The sequence below is a fragment of the Natator depressus genome, chromosome 2 (genome assembly GCF_965152275.1).
Source record: "Natator depressus isolate rNatDep1 chromosome 2, rNatDep2.hap1, whole genome shotgun sequence".
NCBI lineage: Eukaryota > Metazoa > Chordata > Testudines > Cheloniidae > Natator > Natator depressus.
In genome coordinates, this window is record NC_134235.1 from 31,521,102 (window position 1) to 31,540,617 (window position 19,516).

The window sequence follows — 19,516 nt, forward strand, 5'->3', positions numbered from 1 at the left end:
CCCGGAGGGGCTGCCACCAGGTGGGGGCGATGGCCTGGGTAGGATCGCTCAGGCCCATGTGACTCCACCAGACCCCAACCCAGGGCCCTAACAGTGGCTGAGTGGTCCGCCTCTGGATCAGTGAGGAATCCCACCGAAACACACTGACCTCACTCAGGTGGGAAATACCACTCGTTCACCCGCCCTGGGTCATTTCCTGCTGTGTTTCCCAAAGCCACAGTCCATGGGGTATCGGGGTCTTGGGCTCCTCAGTGTGGATGATTCCCTGGGACTCATCTGGTCACAGACCTCCAGTCTGACTCTCAGGATCTCTGGCTGCTGCAGGCAAGGACTAGGACAGCTCTTCAAGGTCCTTCCCCTCCAGCAGCCAGTCCTGAATGAGCTGCTCCCTTTTATACCTAGTCTCCAGCTGGAGCATGCCCAGCAGGGCTGTGGGGGCATTGCCTCCTCAGCCCAGAGAGTGGCGCTAACCCTCACAGTATCAGTGCGGGGCAAGCGTGCCCCGTCACATGAACAGATTTCAATCTGTCATCTTACAAAATTCTGTTATTTCCATCTGGGATGTGTGACAAAGCTCCGACCTTGTCTCAGTGGGTTCTGCGCTTCCAGGCGGATTACGCTAGCCTCAGAGGCTCACTGTGACCCTTCACGTAGCCCTTCTCTCTCGAGAGGCAAGGATCACAGCCTACTGAGCCACTTTCATCATAAGCCAGGAAGGGAGGTGGGAAGAAGCAACCCTCCCTCGCACAGTCTCTGTGATTAATCAGGAAAAGTGGGGGCAGAAGAAGGGGGTTGGTAAGCCCAGGCCTGCCTTCTACCCTAATATAACAGCTATCGGTAGCTGACTTCTTGAAACAGGACGAGTACAATTCTCTGGGCCACTTCCCCACAGCAGCTCCCCCCCGCCGCCCCAACATCTACTTCACCCTTACCTCAGGACCTTCTTCCTTGTGCCTGATAGGGTTTGTACTGCCCAGCTTCCCCAGCAGCGCAGCTTCCTCCTAAAGCTCCTGACATGCGTCTCTAACTGGGAGGCTTTTAACTAGTTCCAGCGAGCCCTTGATTGGCTTCAGGTGTCCCAATCAACCTAGCTGTCTCCACTGCTTTCGAGAAGGATCTTAATTGGCCCCAGGTGTCTTGATTAACCCGGAGTAACTGCCATTTGGTTACCATGGTAACAGGGATTTGTTTAGCTTGGGGCTAACATACCTATTTCTCACTATTTTCCTGTAGTCATCTGGCTTTCCCCCATCACTGATGTTGCTTCGTCAATGACTAAAGGGGACTTCAAACAATCGGCTTCAGCACTAAAAGGATCAATCAGAAATCTGATTTGAGGTCTTTTCCGCTGCACATCTTGGAATCTTTCCTTAACTTTCCCAAACTATCCTTAAGATCTTTAATCACACTCGCTTATCTAGTTGTGCTCCGTTTTAGGGGTTCTTCTGCACCTTCTTTTGATCGCTTGAAGTTGTGGCATTTAGGGAAAGTGTCAGCTCTCCCTCAAGCATTTGTCTGTGAAACAACTGCAGTTTGTTCATTAATGCAAATATGCTTTGCACTAGATCAGACAGCAACTGGAATTTTCCTTGTAAGTCCGTATTTAGTTTATTCAAATGCAGCGGCATTTCTTCAAGAAATGTTAAATCTAGAACCCACCCAGGAGCTGTAAGTTCGGGGTGTATTCTGTGCTTCTTCTCCGTAAACAATTTTACTGGTTCCAGGAGCTTGAAAAAACGGGAAATAACTTTACCTCTTGAGACCCATTGAATTGTGCAGTGAAATGGCAAATTGGCAGGGGAGTTGTCTTCATCCTGTTCTTCAATTAGAATTTGAAATTGTCTGTGATTTGAGTGCATTTGAGTGAATGAAATTCACAATGTACAAGTGAGGTTTCATGACGTGATCAAATCTGAGATTTGTAGATACCAGTTGCTCCTGGTGAATAATACAGTGAAATGTCCAAAATTCAGGAAAGCTCTCATCAGACTTACAAAGCCCTACTAATCCATTCACAGATCCCCACATGGCCTGAGCCCCGTCCGTTGCAATGGCACTGAGCTTCTGTAAAGGCAAGTTTTTTTGTTTTGTTTTTTGTTTTTTGTTTTTTTTTTTTTTTTTCAACTACCAACATTAACATCTCCTTTAGATCTTGTCCACGAGTTCTGTCCTTTAGTGACACGATATCGCGGAGTTCTTCCCTTACAACATAGTCGTCAGACATAGTGTGAACAAATACCGATTGTGATGGATTGGATCACAGAAACCCCCTTTAGGACTGCCACCTGATGTGCTGAGACTACTCCTGAACCTGTTTCCCCTGGCAGCTTGGGACTTCAGTGCCCTGCCTGGTTTAAGCCAGACACGCTAGCCTGCTGCAAACCCAGACCTAGCTCTGAACCACGTTCCTCAACAGCTGCAGGCTTAACTGAAAACAGCTTAAGTTCCTGTCTTTAACACTCAGATGCCCAGCTCCCAATGGGGTCCAAACCCCAAATAAATCCGTTTTACCTCGTATAAAGCTTATACAGGATAAACTCATAAATTGTTCACCCTCTAACACTGATAGAGAGAGATGCACAGCTGTTTGCCCCCCCCCAGGTATTAATACATACTCTTGGTTAATTAATAAGTAAAAAGTGATTTTTTAGTAAATACAAAAAGTAGGATTTAAGTGGTTCCAAGTAGTAACAGACAGAACAAAGTAAATTACCAAACAAAATAAAATAAAACATGCAAGTCTATGCCTAATACAGTAAGAAAGTGATTACAGATGAAACTTCACCCTCAGAGATGTTCCCATGAGTTTCTTTTACAGACTAGCCTCCTTCTAGTCTGGGTCCAGCAATCACTCCCACCCCTGTGGTTACTGTCCTTTGTTCCAGTCTCTTTCAGGTATCCTTTGGGCGGTGGAGAGGCTATCTCTTTAGCCAGCTGAAGACAAAATGGAGGGGTTTACAGGGGCTTAAATAGACTTTCTCTTGTGGGTGGTCCCCCTTCTCTCTCCTATCCAGAATTCATCTCCAAGATGGAGTTTTGGAGTCACATGGGCGAGTCACATGTCTATGTGTGACTGAGTTCTTTACCAGCCAGGCCACATTCCTGGGAAAGCTCAGATGTGGAGTGGCATCTCCCAAGTTCGTTGTTGGCTTAAGTGTTTCTTGATTGGGCAGTTACTGAGAATAGTCTTTTTTTAGGAAGCTTACCAACTGCTTCACTGAGGCTACTTAAAATTAAACAAGTACATAGCCAATATTCATAACTTTGAATACAAAAATGATACATGCATACAAATACGATGAATATATTCAGTAGATCATAACATTTAGAGATATGTTACATGGCATATGTGGAATAAAACATATTTCAGTTATGTCATTGTATACATTCATAGGCATGTTCCCATAAAGCATTATGGGGTGCAACGTCAACCGATAATTGAGGTTTATACTATACATCACACGACTCATCCAAAGCGATCTCAAATATTCACACTGCTGAAGTTGAGTGCAGTTGTGATTTGATGTCACTTTCCAGGTCACAGATTTGGCGTTCTATTGTGTGGTGTGAAAGCTGCAGGCCAGAAATTTTCTTTTGTAGATTCTCGTTCTCTGGTGATAGGATTGAAATCACATCAGTGAGGCACGTTTTTATAAACTTGCCTTCAGAATATGGCTTTTTCGCACGGACTATGTGCCAGACCACTTAATAGGAGGCTAACATTACAGCCTACAATCTGTTTGCACATCTGGTGAAGAACTGGGCTTCTACATATGTATGTTTGTTTTTTTCAAAGTTTTCAGTTTTAAAGTATGGCGTTCAGAACCTTGTGGGAATTCTTGATCCATATGTACATGGCTCGAAGTGAAATGGTGCTGCAAGGTTAAAGATTTGAATTGAGAGATACATGTCTGGCAAAGAAGACACATGGCCTTACCATTATGTTCAACGAAAAAGTACTTATTCTCCCAGTCCTGTTGGAAGCCTCGATTTTCATCTGCGTATTTTTTTTTTCCATTTTCACCTGCCTTCCATTGTTAGATGGTGTAAGAAAAATTTTGATAAAAATTTCCATAGCAGCACAAGCAGTGTTTACACTCCCATTTCCGAGTCCAAACTGAGTAATGTGCTCACCGTGAACAGTTGTGTAATGTCACAGGAGTGATGTGACATAACAACTATGGAAGCTACTCACCATCTGCTTGTGCAAAGATTCAAGGAGACAGGCGCCCACTTTCTAAAGTGCCGGGGGGTGCTCGACCCCCAGCTCTGCACCGGCTTTGCCCCCACGCCACCTCTTCCCACAAATCTCCAGCCCCACCCTGCCTCTTCCTTCCCCCGTCCCACCCTTGCCCCACCTCATTCTGCCCCTTCCCCCGAGCACCACATCCTTGCTCCTCCCCCCAGAGTCTCCTCTATGCTGCAAAACAGCTGATTGCAGAGGGTGGGAGGCATGGGGAGGGGGAGGCGCTGATTGGCGGGGCCGCTGGAGGGCAGGAGGTGTTGGGGGAGGGAGGTGGGGGCTGTTAGGGCTGCTGGTGGGTACTGAGCATGTAGATGGGTGGGAGACTGGGGGAGGAGCGAGGACGTGGCACGCTCGGGGGAGGGGGCAGGAAGGGGCAGGAGCCTTGGGGGAAGGGGTGGAGTGGGGGCAGGACCTGGGGCAGAACTGGGGGTTGAGCACCCCCTGGCACATTGGAAAGTTGGCGCCTGTGGCTGGAGTCGGCACCTATGCAAGGAGATGTATATTACCTTCTGAAGAGCCTCATGCAGCTCTGGAGCTGCTGGTTGGCCACCTGTGTCCTAGGAGCACAGGGGGAAGACATAGGTCTGTTTAAGAGCGGGATTCTGCTATGTGTAGGGGGATTGACCATGTGTGAGCAGGACTTGCACGAGAGAGGACAGGTGGACTCTGCCCACCCTGACACAGAATCCCAGAAAGGGTGAGCTGAGACTGGGTTTGTGTGTCTCAGGACTTATGTTTTCAAAGGTCGGTGACACTCAAGTGCTTTAACAAAGTCACTGTGGTTAAGAAATTCTTTTGCTTAGGGCTTGGCTTCAGTTGCGAGTTACAGTACAATAAAGCAGCTCCAGGCGCCCTAGCTCACTCCCCGTTCACACTGGCAAGGCACTTAGAGCGCTCTAACTCCGCGGCTACGGTGCTGCTGGTACTCCACCTCGGCGAGAAGATTAACGCTTGTTGCATAGTGGCTGAAACGCCCGGGCGTCAGCGTGAACGAGGTGTTGCATTACTGCACCCTACATCCCAAGGAAGGGTGTCAGACCACAGATCTGACCCCGAGAGTGTGCCCTCCCAAAGAGAGTCCCAGAGCTAGGAGCAATGACCAAAAAATGCTACCCAGACCCAGTTGGCCTTGGAAGCATGTGGCACCCAGAAATTGTCTCTATGCATGACAGACTGGTGAAGGGGTCTTGGGCCAGGTTATCTCTCAGAGCGTTCCCTGGCTTTTAATCCTAGGAATAAAAGATGCTTCCACTGAAGCCCCTTTCCTACTTGCCCCCATGTGATAGCACATGTCACTACTGATGCCTTATTGAGCCTTTTCTAAACTGTTAATATTGATACGTTGGTGGGTGAAAAATATTTAAAATAAACACTTACCATATTTGTAGCCTTACAAAAGAACATCTTAAAATTGTTACATGGCCTGCCCACCGATTTGTTAAAATAATACACCAGTAGGCAAATCCAAAGAAAAAAATAATTGCTGATTTAATATTTGGGGTGGATGGGAGGAATGTGGGACAGTTCTGTAATTTAGCAAGATTAGAGATTGTTGAAAAGATGTACATCTGTGTAAACAAGTTATTGCATCATACATTGAGAGACGAGAGAAAAATTCAATACTACTGCTGTGGAGATTTCACGATTGGCTTATAAAATAATACTTCTACCTTAATGAAACTGGCAGTACCCTAAGGAATATGTTTCTGTTTCTAAAAATTGTGCTTGGGTGTGCTGCTTTAGTGTATCTGTGCCTCCCTTGTTTATTAATAGCACTCATAGCTGAAAAGTTAGAGTGACATACTGATCTCACTGCAAATTGGTTCAGGAAGCAAGTCAGGAATGTATTCAGTGTGTTTGTTGCTTTACCCATAGTAAATGCTAACCATTCAGGCATGGTTACCTTGGAGATCTTAGTTATGAAACAGTCCTTTAGATTTTAGGTAAATAGAAGCTGATATGATGATGGAATTGATTTTTAAGGAAAGACCATCTTCTGACCTTTGGTACCATCTAAGAGAGCTTCTTTGATATTTTATATTGGTGCGACGATACACAGATTGAACTGTATGTGACAGAAAGCCTGGCCATACAATTGAATAATGTAATATGCTGTCATCAATCCTATGTATTTTGTATAATAGCTAAATGGTGTCTTGGTGCTAGGGTATAGGCATAATATAATTTAAAAAAATAAAGGCAACATATATTTCATCTTTCAAATAGGTAATGAGCAATTTTTCTATACCAGTGCAGTTGCAAGGCTTTATATGTAATTTTAAGATAATTGGTATTCAGCTTTCTGTGCATAAAATGGACACCTGTTTGTGAAGATCAGTGTTTGTTTTCCTGTTAGTAATTACGTGTATAAGAAATCAATTGTATTTGATGCTTACAATTGGTAAGAAAAGAAGATGCATCAGATAAAATGTAGAGTATTACATATCAAGATATAAAATCCCATTGTATCTTTTTATTATAACAACACAAAACTTTTGTTTGAGTGGTTGAAATGTCCATTACTGCGTGCATGTGCGCGCGTGCATGCGTACCTTATGCACTGGTATGGGAGAATTTTCCATACCAGTAGGGGCAGCCATGCCTGCGACCTTATGTCCCTTGTACTCTAAGCCGAGGGTATAAATGGCGGTGCTGCCCTGTCCATCCTTCAGTTCCTTCTTACAGGTATGGATGATATTCAGAGAGTGATGTCAGCTTGATTCCTCCTGTGAAAGTGCCTTCATAGTTAGTTGTCTATCTGGTTATAGTTAACCACACTTGTTTTGGGGTCCCTTTGGATCCTCTTTCATTTTTTCCCCTTTTGTCCCACTCCCCTCCCTTCCTCTTTTTTGTCAATAGTTTGTGGGGTCCGGGCTGTGCCCTGTACTTGGGAAGCCTGTAACAAGGCCTTCCAACTTCAAGCCCTGCTCCAGGTGTGTCACATTGATGTCCATGAGTGATCCTCAGTCTTGCTGTTTTGAAGTGCTTGGGTGAGGATCACATCAGGATGGGTGTCCAATTTTCCAGGGCTTCCAGACAAGAACTAAGCAGCAAAGAGAACAGTATCTCAGATACATCCTCATGGAGGTCGCCCTTTTGCTTCGCATCAGACCCACTTGTGTTGGATCAAGGGAGTTCCTCAATTACTCCTTTCAGGAGTGGTCCTATGGCCTTATATCTATGGACATACAGGAGGAGATCCCCCTCACTGGAACAGTCTTCAAAAACACACAAGCATTTTGAACACCCTTGACCTTCAAAGCTTATAAAGAGGATAGCTTCGAGATCATCAGAATCCTTGGTATGGGACTCCTCTGCTACAGAAGTTAGCCATTCCGATACCGAAGATAGCACCCTTCAGCCTGCCGCTTCCCAGTACCACTCTTTTAGACTCTGGTGACTCTTTTAGAGCTGAGTCGTTGTCTCTGGTACCTGTTCCAAGACTGTTAGGCCAGCTACTTCCTTGACACAAACAGTGGAGCTATCGACCCTTTTCACAGTAAGGCAGAGACCCCTTGCAGTACAGACCACTCTGGAGGCTTATTCAGCTGCAAAAGATCTTCTGAGCTTCTTGGTACTGCCCTTGCTGATCATCCAGACCAAGAGTGTCCTGCTGGGGCAGTTGCACATGGTGCCCATATCTGTATGTGTTATGGCACTTGTGACTTCAAGCTCAATATTGCTTCCCTCGATCCCCTAATGCCAGCTCCAAGATCACCATGGTACTGATGGCCACTGATACTGATAGCCAGGAAGGCCCTGATGTTGCCACCAGTGTGTCCCATCATAAATCACAGTCTTGATCTCGGTATTGCACCACCCTTGCTTACAGAGTCCTGAGAGTGTGAAATGGATTCCTGCATTTTCCACTTCAGAGAATCCAGGGCATCCTCCAGGAACCATTTCCCCTCTCATCAAAGTTGTGCTAACAAGAACAGGTTGAAAGACTGGAGTCCTGGTGTAGACACAACTGGTGTCTGGTGCTATACCAGCCATACATTCACGTATTCTCAATGCCTGAGTTCAACTGTGCCTGACTTGCCTCATCTATCCAGGTGGCCATCAGTGCCCACATATCCACTTCAGATCAGCTGGCAGCACAGTCATAAGAATGCTACTGCGAAGACATGCTATCCAAAGAAATTGATTTCTGGGGAAACAGCACACAGTGTGCGCAGTGGTATGTGCTCAGATAAGTAGCTTCTAGAAACCATGACCGCTGTGCAGTGGAGTTCAGAAAATGGGCCAGACAGACCAGTTAATCAGTGACCTGTGCACTATGGGCTAGTACTGGGGAAATTATTTGCACCATAAGGACTATTATTCCAGCGTTACCCATTCATAATCACACTGCATTATTGGTATTTGGCACAGCAGAGAACCATATGGTGGTTAGAAGCCAATCTAATCCAAATGGCACTATGAACAGCTGTGTATTGTTGGGAGTAACTCTATATGTGGACATGAGGTGTATTGCAGGTGTGTCGGGGAACCGAGCGGCAGTTAGCATGACATATTTCTGCAGTATTGATAAGGCCTTCATTAGGAAAAATAAACGTTTGCTAGTTCTCCCCATGAATGGGTCCATATGCTTGAGTAGGGATCAGTTTGGCTAAGGACTGACATACGGTTGGGACTGACATTCTGAGTCATGGGTAAATTCACTTCATTATTTCTTTTGTGGTCCTTTTAGTGGCTCAACTCTGCTTGCTGTTGCCAGACTTCTCTCCTCCCTGCATGCAGGTCCCTTTCTCCCCCTTCACCTGACACTCTCTTTCTACTTCTATGGAAAATCCTTCCCCAGGTGGTTAGCAAGGCAATGACTGTATGTGGAAGTTTTATTAAAATAGCTGACAAATTTATGACCTATAGGAGTGTAAGCTAAGTCACTAATAACTGTTATGCTTCAGGGTGTAAACTAATTCCTTGCAAGGGTAAGGAAGGAAATCGATCTTAACACCCCACCATAAATAGTACAGTGCAGCCTGATGGTACATTGTGCATTATTTCATGCACTGGCAGAAGCAGGATATTAGGCTAGAGGGCCAGTGGTTGCATGTGGTATAGCGCCTCGTACCACATGATCAATTGTTGTAAAGCGATGGCTGCACTGTGAGGCAACAAGAGCCAATTTTATAATTTCTCAAGATTTTTAGAAATTTACTCATTGCGATTTCCTATTATGCTAAGAGTCTTCTCAAATTCTGTATACTGATGGAGTATACAGTCCTCCCCTCCCCCACCCCCATTTGTCAATAAACTAGTTTTCACCAATTTTTAAAACCAGGCACAGTATAATGTGCAACCATAATAACTTCCTAATTTAATTGTCATAAACAACATAGATGCTTCCTGTTAGTATTATTTTAAATGTGCAAAATGCTGGAAAACTGTACTGGTTAGAGTCAGAGGCTGTGACAAACTTCTTCACATAAAACTGCCAAAGTACTTTGTTTTAGTCAGCTATCCCAGCCCTTGGTTCTGTTTCAAATCAAAGTTGCTGGTTGTGCCTAGCTGTGTGGTGATTTTGTCATGTAGTCAAACATTTAGCAAGATCTAAGGTGTGAAGAAGCCCAGTCAATTGCTCGTGCATTTTCTAATCTTGCCATCGCATTTCCAGGCACATGGTATTACAGAATTAGACTTCCAAAGTTCTACTGTTTCAATATAATTAATATTCAGGTCAAGGTTGGGTAGAATTACCTTCTCATCTCTGAGCCATTGATCATTCCAAATCAATTCAGACTTCCTCCTGCTAACTCTGGAGCTGAGAAAATACAACAAGGGAAGGCCAGAGACACAGATGCTTGAAAATCTTTGGACAGTCCCTTTACTGCCTGTTCAGACAGTCACTCACACAGCTAATGAAATACCAGCCACACCATTGGCCTTTCTGGAGATGCCATCAATGTCCAGGTCCTTGTCTCTGCTGCACTTCTGAAAGACATCCCGAAGAAGGGAAGTTTCCCCATCTGATACCAATGGACTGTTCAAAGTCAGTACTGAGCAGCCAGTGCATTACAGAAACATGCCCGTCAAAGAGGGAGATTTCACCAGATGATAATGACAGACCACTTGGTGTTGGTAACGAGCTTCTGCTGGGCACCAAAGACCAGGTCTGCCCACTGCCTGTATTAGCTATGTCTTCTACATTGACAGTTAAAGACCATCTTCAAGATGGTCCTAGCCTGCTGCCTCTGAATGCTTCATCCTTGTCACCATTCGAGGCTCTGGTACCGAACACACCTAATGATTTTAAGTCCTGTAAAAACTCCTGAAAAGGATGGTTATGTCCCTTGGTATACAAATGGAGCTTGTGGAGGAGAAAAACCTCACAAACTCAGACATTTTACCCCCTGCCTCAAGAGGGAAAGTTGTCCTCCCTATAAATAAGTCAATTATGTAACCTATTAAAGCCTTATGGGAAATTCCATCATCTATCGTGCCTGTGGCGAAGTGTACAGAATACAAGTACTAGGTTCCATTACATGGGTTCAAACAGTTCTGTCAGAACCCCACCAGGCTCCTGGGATTGTTAGCAGTAAATGAAAGACTTTGCCAAGATAGAGCAAAAGCTACACCCGAAAGAAAAGGATGCAAACAAATTAAATATTTTTGGTAGAAAGGTTTATTAAGCTGAAGGTTTATAGCTCTGCATAACTCACCATCAGGCCCTTTGACCCGTTATAAGTAGGATGCTATGTCCAGGTTCATCAGTAAACTGCCTGAAGACTTCAGAGGCGAGTTCCAATTCCTCCTGGTGAAGGGTTGATGGGTTGTAAAGTATGCTCTGCAGACTTACCTGGATGTTATAGACTCAACTACCAAAGTCAGTGATGGCAGTAACCATGAGCTGCTTGTTGTGGCACCAGTTGGGGATTCCTGTGGAAGTACAAAAGATATTGAAGATCTCCCCTTCGAAGGCTGTGCTTTAGTGTCCTGAAGACTGATGAAACATTACATAGGTTAAAAGATTCCAAGGCAGTGTTGAAATTGCTGTATAAACCATCCACCAAAAGAGCAAAGTTTTGACTGCAGTTTCAACTGAGGCAGTGGTATTCTAGTAGACAAGTAGACCAGTGTAGGCAAAAACAGGCAATGAAGGAGGAGTAGTTTTTGAAAACCAATTTAATCACATATAGGATCCTTCTAATCTGAAGAGATCAGTCATGTAGCCAGGTAATATATGACTTGAGATCTTAACCAATAATCATACTGCTGCCAATCTGAGGAGGCTGCAGGAAGAGACATCTGGGCAAAATGAGTCTCTTCTATGGCCCATTGTGAGAGCTAAGGGTATGTCTACACTACGAAATTAGGTCGATCATATAGCAGTCTATTTTTAGAAATCAATTTTATACAGTCGATTGCATATGTCCACACTAAGTGCATTAAGTCAGCGGAGTGCGTCCACACTACTGCGGCTAGCATCGACTTTCGGAGCGTTGCACTGTGGGTAGCTATCACACAGTTCCCACAGTCTCCGCTGCCCATTGGAATTCTGGGTTGAGCTCCCAGTGCCTGATGGGACAAAGACATTGTCGTGCATGGTTTTGGGTACATATCATCAGTCGCCCCTCCCTCCATGAAAGCAACGGCAGATAATCGTTTTGCGCCTTTTTTTCCCATGCAGACACCATACTGCTGTCAGCAGACGGTGCAGTAGGACTGCTAACTGTTGTCCTCCACCGCTTCTGCAGCAACTCTGCTCTGCTGCTCTTGTCTCAATAGCTAATTTCTCCATGTTGTCTGTCATGTGCTTGTGTTCTTCCTTGGGAAACGTGCGCGGTGCTAACCGTCGTCCTCCACCGCTTCCGCTGCAACTTTGCTCTCCTGCTGCCATGAATCCACCTCCCAAGTCCTCTCGTCGTTCTGTATAAATATCTATTCTCGTGGCATCAGTTGTCATCCTGTGCTTCCGCTGCAACTCTGCTCTCCTACGGATGCCATACCACAGCAAGCATGGAGCCCGCTCAGTTCACTGCTGCTGTTGGGAGCATTGCAAACACCTCATGCATTATTCTGCAGTATTTGGAATGGGTAAATCTACTGTGGGGGCCGCTGTGATCCAAGTAGCCAACACAATCAGTGAGCTGCTGCTATCAAGGGTAGTGACTCTGGGAAATGTGCAGGTCATAGTGGATGGCTGTGCTGCAATGGGGTTCCCTAACTGTGGTGGGGCGATAGACGGAACACATATCCCTATCTTGGGAACAGACCACCTTGGCAGCCAGTATGTAAACCTCAAGGGGTACTTTTCAATGGTGCTGCAAGCACTGGTGGATCACAAGAGACGTTTCACCGACATCAACGTGGGATGGCCGGGAAAGGTGCATGACGCTCGCATCTTCGGGAACTCTGGTCTGTTTGAACAGCTGCAGGAAGGAACTTACTTCCCAAACCAGAAGATTACCCGTTGGGGATGTTGAAATGCCTATAGTTACCCTTGGTGACCCAGCCTACCCCTTAATGCCATGGCTTATGAAGCCATACACAGGCACCCTGGACAGTAGTCAGGAGCAGTTCGACTATAGGCTGAGCAAGTGCAGAATGGTGGCAGAATGTGCATTTGGGTGTTTAAAAGCTCGCTGGCACAGTTTACTGACTAGGTTAGACCCCAGCGAAACCAATATTTCCATTGTTATTGCTGCTTGCTGTGTGCTCCACAATATCTGTGCGAGTAAGGGGTAGACATTTATGGTGGGGTGGGAGGTTGAGGCAAATCGCCTGGCTGCTGGTTACCCACAGCCAGACACCAGGGCGGTTAGAAGAGCACAGGAGGGCGCAGTGCACATCAGAGAAGCTTTGAAAACCAGTTTCATGGCTGGCCAGGCTATGGTGTGACACAGTTCTGTTTGTTTCTCCTTGATGAAAACCTGCCTCCTTGGTTGACTCTACTTCCCTGTAAGCCAACCGACCTCCCTTCCCCCCCGATCACCGCTTTCAGAGGCAATAAAGTCGTCATTGTTTCAAAATCATGCATTCTTTATTAATTCATCACACAAATAGGGGGAAAAGTCGCAAGGTAGCCTGGGAGGGGTAGGTGAGGAGGGACGCACCGGGTGGGGTGGTGGATGAGGGGAGGAGGGAAGGTCAGGCTTGACAAAGCCCTGGCTGGGATGATTTAATTGGGGATCGGTCCTGCTTTGAGCAGGGGGTTGGACTAGATGACCTCCTGAGGTCCCTTCCAACCCTGATATTCTATAATGACAAGGCCACACTATAGTTCAAAACTTATTGAATGCCAGCCTTCTGTTGCTTGTGCAATCTTCTGGGGTGGAGCGGCTGGGTGCCCGTAGCCTCTCCCTGTCCCAGTACCCCCCCCTCCCCCCGCGTTCTTGGGCATCTGGGTGAGGAGGATATGGAACTTAGGGAGGAGGGCAGGCGGTTATACAGGAGCTGCAGTGGCGGTCTGTGCTTCTGCTGCCTTTCCTGCAGCTCCACCAGATGCCTGAGCATGTCAGTTTGCTCCCCCATTAGACTCAGCATTGCATCTTCCCTCCTCTCATCGCACTCCTCCCTCCTCTCATCGCATTCATTTAACACTTTCCTGGTCTCTGCCATTGTTTGCCTCCATGCATTCTGCTGAGCTCTTTCAGTGAGGGAGGACTGCATGAGCTCTGAGAACATTTCATCGCGAGTGCATTTTTTTTCACCTTCTAATCTGCGCTAGACTCTGGGACGGAGATGATAGGGGGAGTGTAGAAACAATTGCAGCTGCAGGAGGAAAAAAAGAGAGAGTAGTATTTAAAAAGATACATTTTAGAGAACAAAGGGAAGACTATTTCACACTGAATCAAGTGATTCACATTACATAGTACATGTGCTTTTGGGACAAGGTCTCATTTTACCTCTTACATTGGGTGCCTCCCGGTTTGGTTGCTCAGCTGGGCAACAGAATTCGTCTTACAGGCAGCCATGGTAAGGCAAAGGGTTTCAGCTTCTTCAACCTTCATAACATGTGGGAACGGTTTCAAACAGCAGCACCCTCCTTTCCCATACTAATCAAAGCCTGTTGGTTTGGCCATTTAAAAGGAGGGGCTGCGGTTTTAGGGTGAATGTGCAGCACAACCCCCGCCCACTCACCATGTGGCTGGTATCAGGGAAGATCCCTGTCAGACAAACACAAACAGCTCAGCATGAACGGGCCTCCCCCCTTAGCGTGGCTAACAGCGGGGATGATTTCTTTTCAGCCAAAGGCAAACAGCCTAGCAGGAACGGGCACCTCTGAATGTCACCTTAAACAAATTTCCCGTATTTGAACCAGGTGACCATGAATGATATCTCTCTCCTGAGGTGAACACAAAGAGATAAATAATGGATGTTGCTTGAATGCCACCAAAGCCCGGGCCCATTCGCTGCAATGCTTTGTTCTGCAGTGATTTTAGACTACTTGCTACTGACTTGGCGTGGTAGAAGTGTCGTACCATGGAGGACGGAATAAGGCTGACCTCCCCAGAAACCTTCTGCAAAGGCTTTTAAAGTACCTCCAGGAGAGCTTCATGGAGATGTCCCTGGAGGATTTCCGCTCCACCCCCAGATACGTTAACAGACTTTTCCAGTAGTTATATTGGCCGCGAATGCATCCCGAGTCTTGAGGGCAAATTAATCATTAAACACGCTTGCTTTTAAACCCTATATTATATTTACAAAGGTACACTCACCAGAGGTGCCTTCTCTGGCTTCATGGTCCGGGAGCCTGCCTTGGGAGGGTTGGGAGGGTATTGGCTCCAGGGTGATGAACAGTTCCTGGCTGCCGGGGAGAAGGGATTCTCCACTTGCATGCTGTGCGCTCTTCTCATCTTCCTCATCCACAAAATCCTCATCCCTGTTGCATGAGACTCTCCCCTTGCAGGTGTCCACGGACAGTGGTGGGGTAGTGGTAGGAGCACTCCCTAGAATTCCATGCAGCATAGAATTCCATGTTTGGGGCTCTGACCCCGAGCGACCATTTGCATCCTTTGTTTTTTAGTAGGCTTGCCTCAGCTCCTTAACTTTCATGCGGCACTGATATATGTCCCTGTTGTAGCCTCTGTCCATCATGCCCTTGGAGATTTTGGCAAATATATTGGCATTTCATCTTTTGGAAGGGAGTTCTGCCTGCACGGATTCTTTTCCCCATACAGCGATCAGATCCAGTGTCTCCCATTCGGTCCATGCTGGAGCTCTTTTGCGATTCTGGGACTACATGGTCACCTGTGCTGATGAGCTCTGCATGGTCACCTGTGCTGATCAGCTCGTCATGCGGGCCAAACAGGAAATGAAATTCAAAAGTTCCCGGGGCTTTTCCTGTCTACCTGGCCAGTGCATCTTATTTGAGAGTGCTGTCCAGAATGTTCACAATGGAGCATTCTGGAATAGCTCCCGGAGGCCAATACCATCGAATTGCATCTGCACTACCCCAAATTTGACCCAGCGAGGTCAATTTTAGCGCTACTCCCCTCTCCAGAGAGGAGTACAGAAGTTGATTTTAAGAGCCCTTTAAGTCGACAAAACTGTCTTGGTCACGTGGACAGGTGCAGGGTTAAATCGACCTAACGCTGCTAAATTCAACCTAAACTCGTAGTGTAGACTAGGGCTAAGGGTCTTTATTGGGTCATCAAGCTTGAGTAGTCCATTCACTAGACTGGATGTAAACTACCTTTGGTGTTACCCTGGGAACAAACACACTTGAAATACAGCTATATAGCCAATATTTAATCCAGAGTAACCTTTCAGTATTTACAGTTCCAATTATTTTTCTTTCAATAAAGACCTAGTGTCTGGATGAAGTAGAGTACCCACAATTCACTGTTGCTTTGAGCAGGCAGGCTTGATAGTACTGTATAATATTTGGAACAGCTATGTCCACTCTGTTTGTTAGGTCTGCACATAAAGGAGATTTTTGGTACTCATTTGAAGTCTGATCCCTTCTTGATCATTAAGTATCAGCACAGAGGACTAGACTTGATAACTTCTATATTTCTGTGATTCTATCCCCTAGCACTTCTTATGAGAATAGAGATGTTAACTTTCACACTTCTGGTTAAATTCCAACTTGGGCTGTTATATTCTAACTAAAATGTTTCTGCAGCTTTAGGTAAATGTGGTCAGTTCAGTCCTAAACAGTGTAATGTTACTGAGAACTGAAACATGGAAATGGCTTCATCTTAGATGAAGTGTTCCTGTGTTTTGTACTATATGTCTATTTCAGTTTGTGAAGTGCTTTAAGATGAAAGATAATGTTTAATATAAAATATTTAGCATTTTCGTGGTGACAGATGTAAGAGCTAGCTATAAAATAGAATTAGCTTGTTCTGTACCATGCAGTTAAATTTGAAATGTGGATATATTTTGATTTATCAGTGGTTTTTAGTAGAGAAGCTGGTCAACAGGTCTAATAAAATTGGGTGTAATAAAACAGCTATTCATGAAGTGCTTTATTCATATCTAATTCTGCCAACATCTCATTGCTTTTTGCTTATAGGACACTGCCCTTCGAAAGCCAAGAGAAGTATTCAGGCTACCTACAGACTTGACAGCTTGTGATAATCGCCTTTGTGCATCAATACACTTTTCGTCTTCTACCTGGGTTACCATTTCAGATGGAACAGGAAGATTATATCTTATTAAAACGGGCAAACGTGGAGATGCTGCATCTGAAAAGTGGGAGGTAAGTTTTGCTAAAATATTAGTTTTATAAGTGTCGTTCTCATAGTATTCCTGTTTTAGGATTCAGTCTTGCAAAGGGCTGCACACTTTTCAGAGTAGTTCATACATTTATAAGCTCAGAAGGGACCACTGTCATCTAGTCTGACTACCTGCATAATACAGCCCACAGAAGTTGCCTGAGTTAGTTCCTGTTTGAACTAGAGCATGTATTTTAGAAAAACATCCAATTTTGTTTTAAAAATTGCCAGTTTTGGAGAATCCACCACAACCCGCAGTAAGTTGTTTCAGTAGTAAATTACTCACTGTTAAAAATTTGTGCATTACTTCCATTCTGAATTTGTCTAGCTTCAATATCTAGCCATTGGATCGTGTTACACTTTTTATCTGTGCAATTATAAAGTCCATTATCAATTTTTTTTTTGTTCCCCATGTAGGTACTTATAAATTATGAACTATGATAAAGTTATATCTTAACCTTCTTTCAAGGGCGGCATGTGGACACCCATTTGGGGAGGTTAGACCCTGAGCAGATCTGTAGTTGGTTGGCATCCTGTGTTCAGTTGATAAAGTCCTTGCATTCCCTGATGCTACACGGACGATCCAGCTCCTCCTGCAGCTTTCTTACCTGTTTCCTGAAGACTCCACCAAAAGATGTCTGTCCCACTGGCTGGTTTTCCCATCCCCCCCCCTGTTTGGCTTTCGTTGGCAAGGACATGCAGGCTGAATTCCCAGTAAGTCAAGACCAAGGCCTGGGAGGAAGCCTCTAGGGTCAGGATGCCTGTGTGGCGGGGGGCCCCACGGGCAGGGACAGAAGAGCTAGCAGTGTTGTCAGCACGCTGTTTTTATCCCATAGCAGGTTCTTCCTTTTAGAGCACCAGCTGGAGTACCAGTATCAAGAACTGTTGCAGAGGGTGATGGTAAAACTTCAGATTCTGTTAGAAGAAGTTCAAGATACTCTTGGATGTCCTGCAGCGCACTGAACAATTTTGGGTACCTCTTCCAGTGAATGAGGCCATTATGGTACTAGCTAAAGTGGTATGGCATACATTGGCAACATGTACCCCTACCTCTAAAAGGGCTGAGAAGTGCAACTTTGTGCCTGCAAAAGGGGCAGAATTCTTGTTCGCCCTCCCCAACTCACGAGTAGTACAAGCAGCCACAGGGGGATCCAGGCAGCAACGTCCTAAGACCACCCACGCAGACAAGGGAGCTAAATACCTTAATCTTCTGGGGAAGAAGATATTCACATTCACCAGCTTCCAGTTCAGAGTCTTTAACTACCAGGCTATGTAAGCAAAATACAATTTTATGAACTATTTGAAGTTCAATAATGGGTCCTGTCCTGCTGGGGGAATTTAATTCCCAGCCCTTGTTGAGGAAGGTAGACTTGCAGATAAACCTCACTGCATGCTGATCTATAGTGATCGCAGCAGTAATGCATCAAGAGTCACTGCTTCCCTCTTCAGTTTCCCAGGAAGGTCCAGAACACTACTGAGGATTTGCACTTCAGTGAAACCGATCTCTTTAACAAGAAAACAAGCTAACTTTTGCACTCTTTAAGTTTCCAGGACATTCCTCCACACCTTGGGCATTTATACTCCAGCCCCAAAGAGGAAGCACCGTGAACAGATATATAAGCCACAGCCTCTTCCATAGCCTTTCTGCCACTAACAATCATTTGAACTGCCCCATAAGCACCAAACAGTGCAGAGACCAAGATATGCAGCTGTGATGTTCCCCTCTGGTGTTATCTGGACCGGTGATCTGCTAGGTCACTCCAATCCTTGACTCTGGGAGCCAGCCTTACCCTGCTCTCCTGTGAGAACCCTCAATCCTGAGCTGTTAACGCACAGCCTCTGGCATGTAAGCTGTTCCTTGGATTGTGCAACTGAATGACACTAGCCAATATCTCTGGTCCCAGACACAACCCTAGCAATGTCCAGTTATGCCTGCTGGACGCTGCAAGCTTATATGAGTTTATCAGTTCAACAAATTGATATGTACCAGGCTTGTTATCCCAAGGGGTGTGTCTGACACGCTTCAAACCAAACGCACTGTTTCAGGTAGAATAAACAAACAGATTTATTAGCGAAAAAGATAGATTGTAAGTGATTATAAGTCAAAACATAACAAGTCAGATTTAGTCACAATGAAATAAATGCAAAACGCATTCTGAGCTGATTTTAACACTTTCGGTGCTCGTACAAACTTAGATGCTTCTCACTACAGGCTGACTGGTTGCTCTTCAGCCAGGCTCTCCCATTTGATTAGCACTTCAGTCGCTTGGTGGTGATGTCTGTAGATGGAGGTGGAAGAGAGGAAGAGCACGGCAAATGTCTCTCACTTTTATCATGTTCTTTCTTCCCTCTTGACTTTGTCCCCTCACCCTTTCAGAGTCAGGTGAGCATTACCTCATCACAGTCCCAAACTGACCAAAGGAATGGGGGGGTGACTCACTCGAGAGTCGAACAGATCCTTTATTGTTGCTAGGCCAGTGTCCTTTGCTCTTGTGATGCTGGGCTGGGTTTGTCCCATCCCTGCCCTAATGAGGTGTGAACTGCCACTCTGCTCTTAGAGAGTTTTTGCCTGGGCTTGCTTTAAGCCATGAGGACACATTTT

At 45.5% G+C, this 19,516-nt stretch overlaps 1 protein-coding gene across 1 annotated transcript in view; it reads left to right on the top strand.

Moving 5' to 3' along the window:
* The window catches only part of NUDCD1 (NudC domain containing 1), a 142,347-nt gene that overhangs the window by 35,391 nt on the left and 87,440 nt on the right, over positions 1–19,516 (top strand). Inside the window, exon 3 of the mRNA XM_074943934.1 lies at positions 16,713–16,898. Coding sequence (XP_074800035.1) covers positions 16,713–16,898 — 186 coding nt within the window. The remainder of the gene's footprint in view (positions 1–16,712; positions 16,899–19,516) is intronic.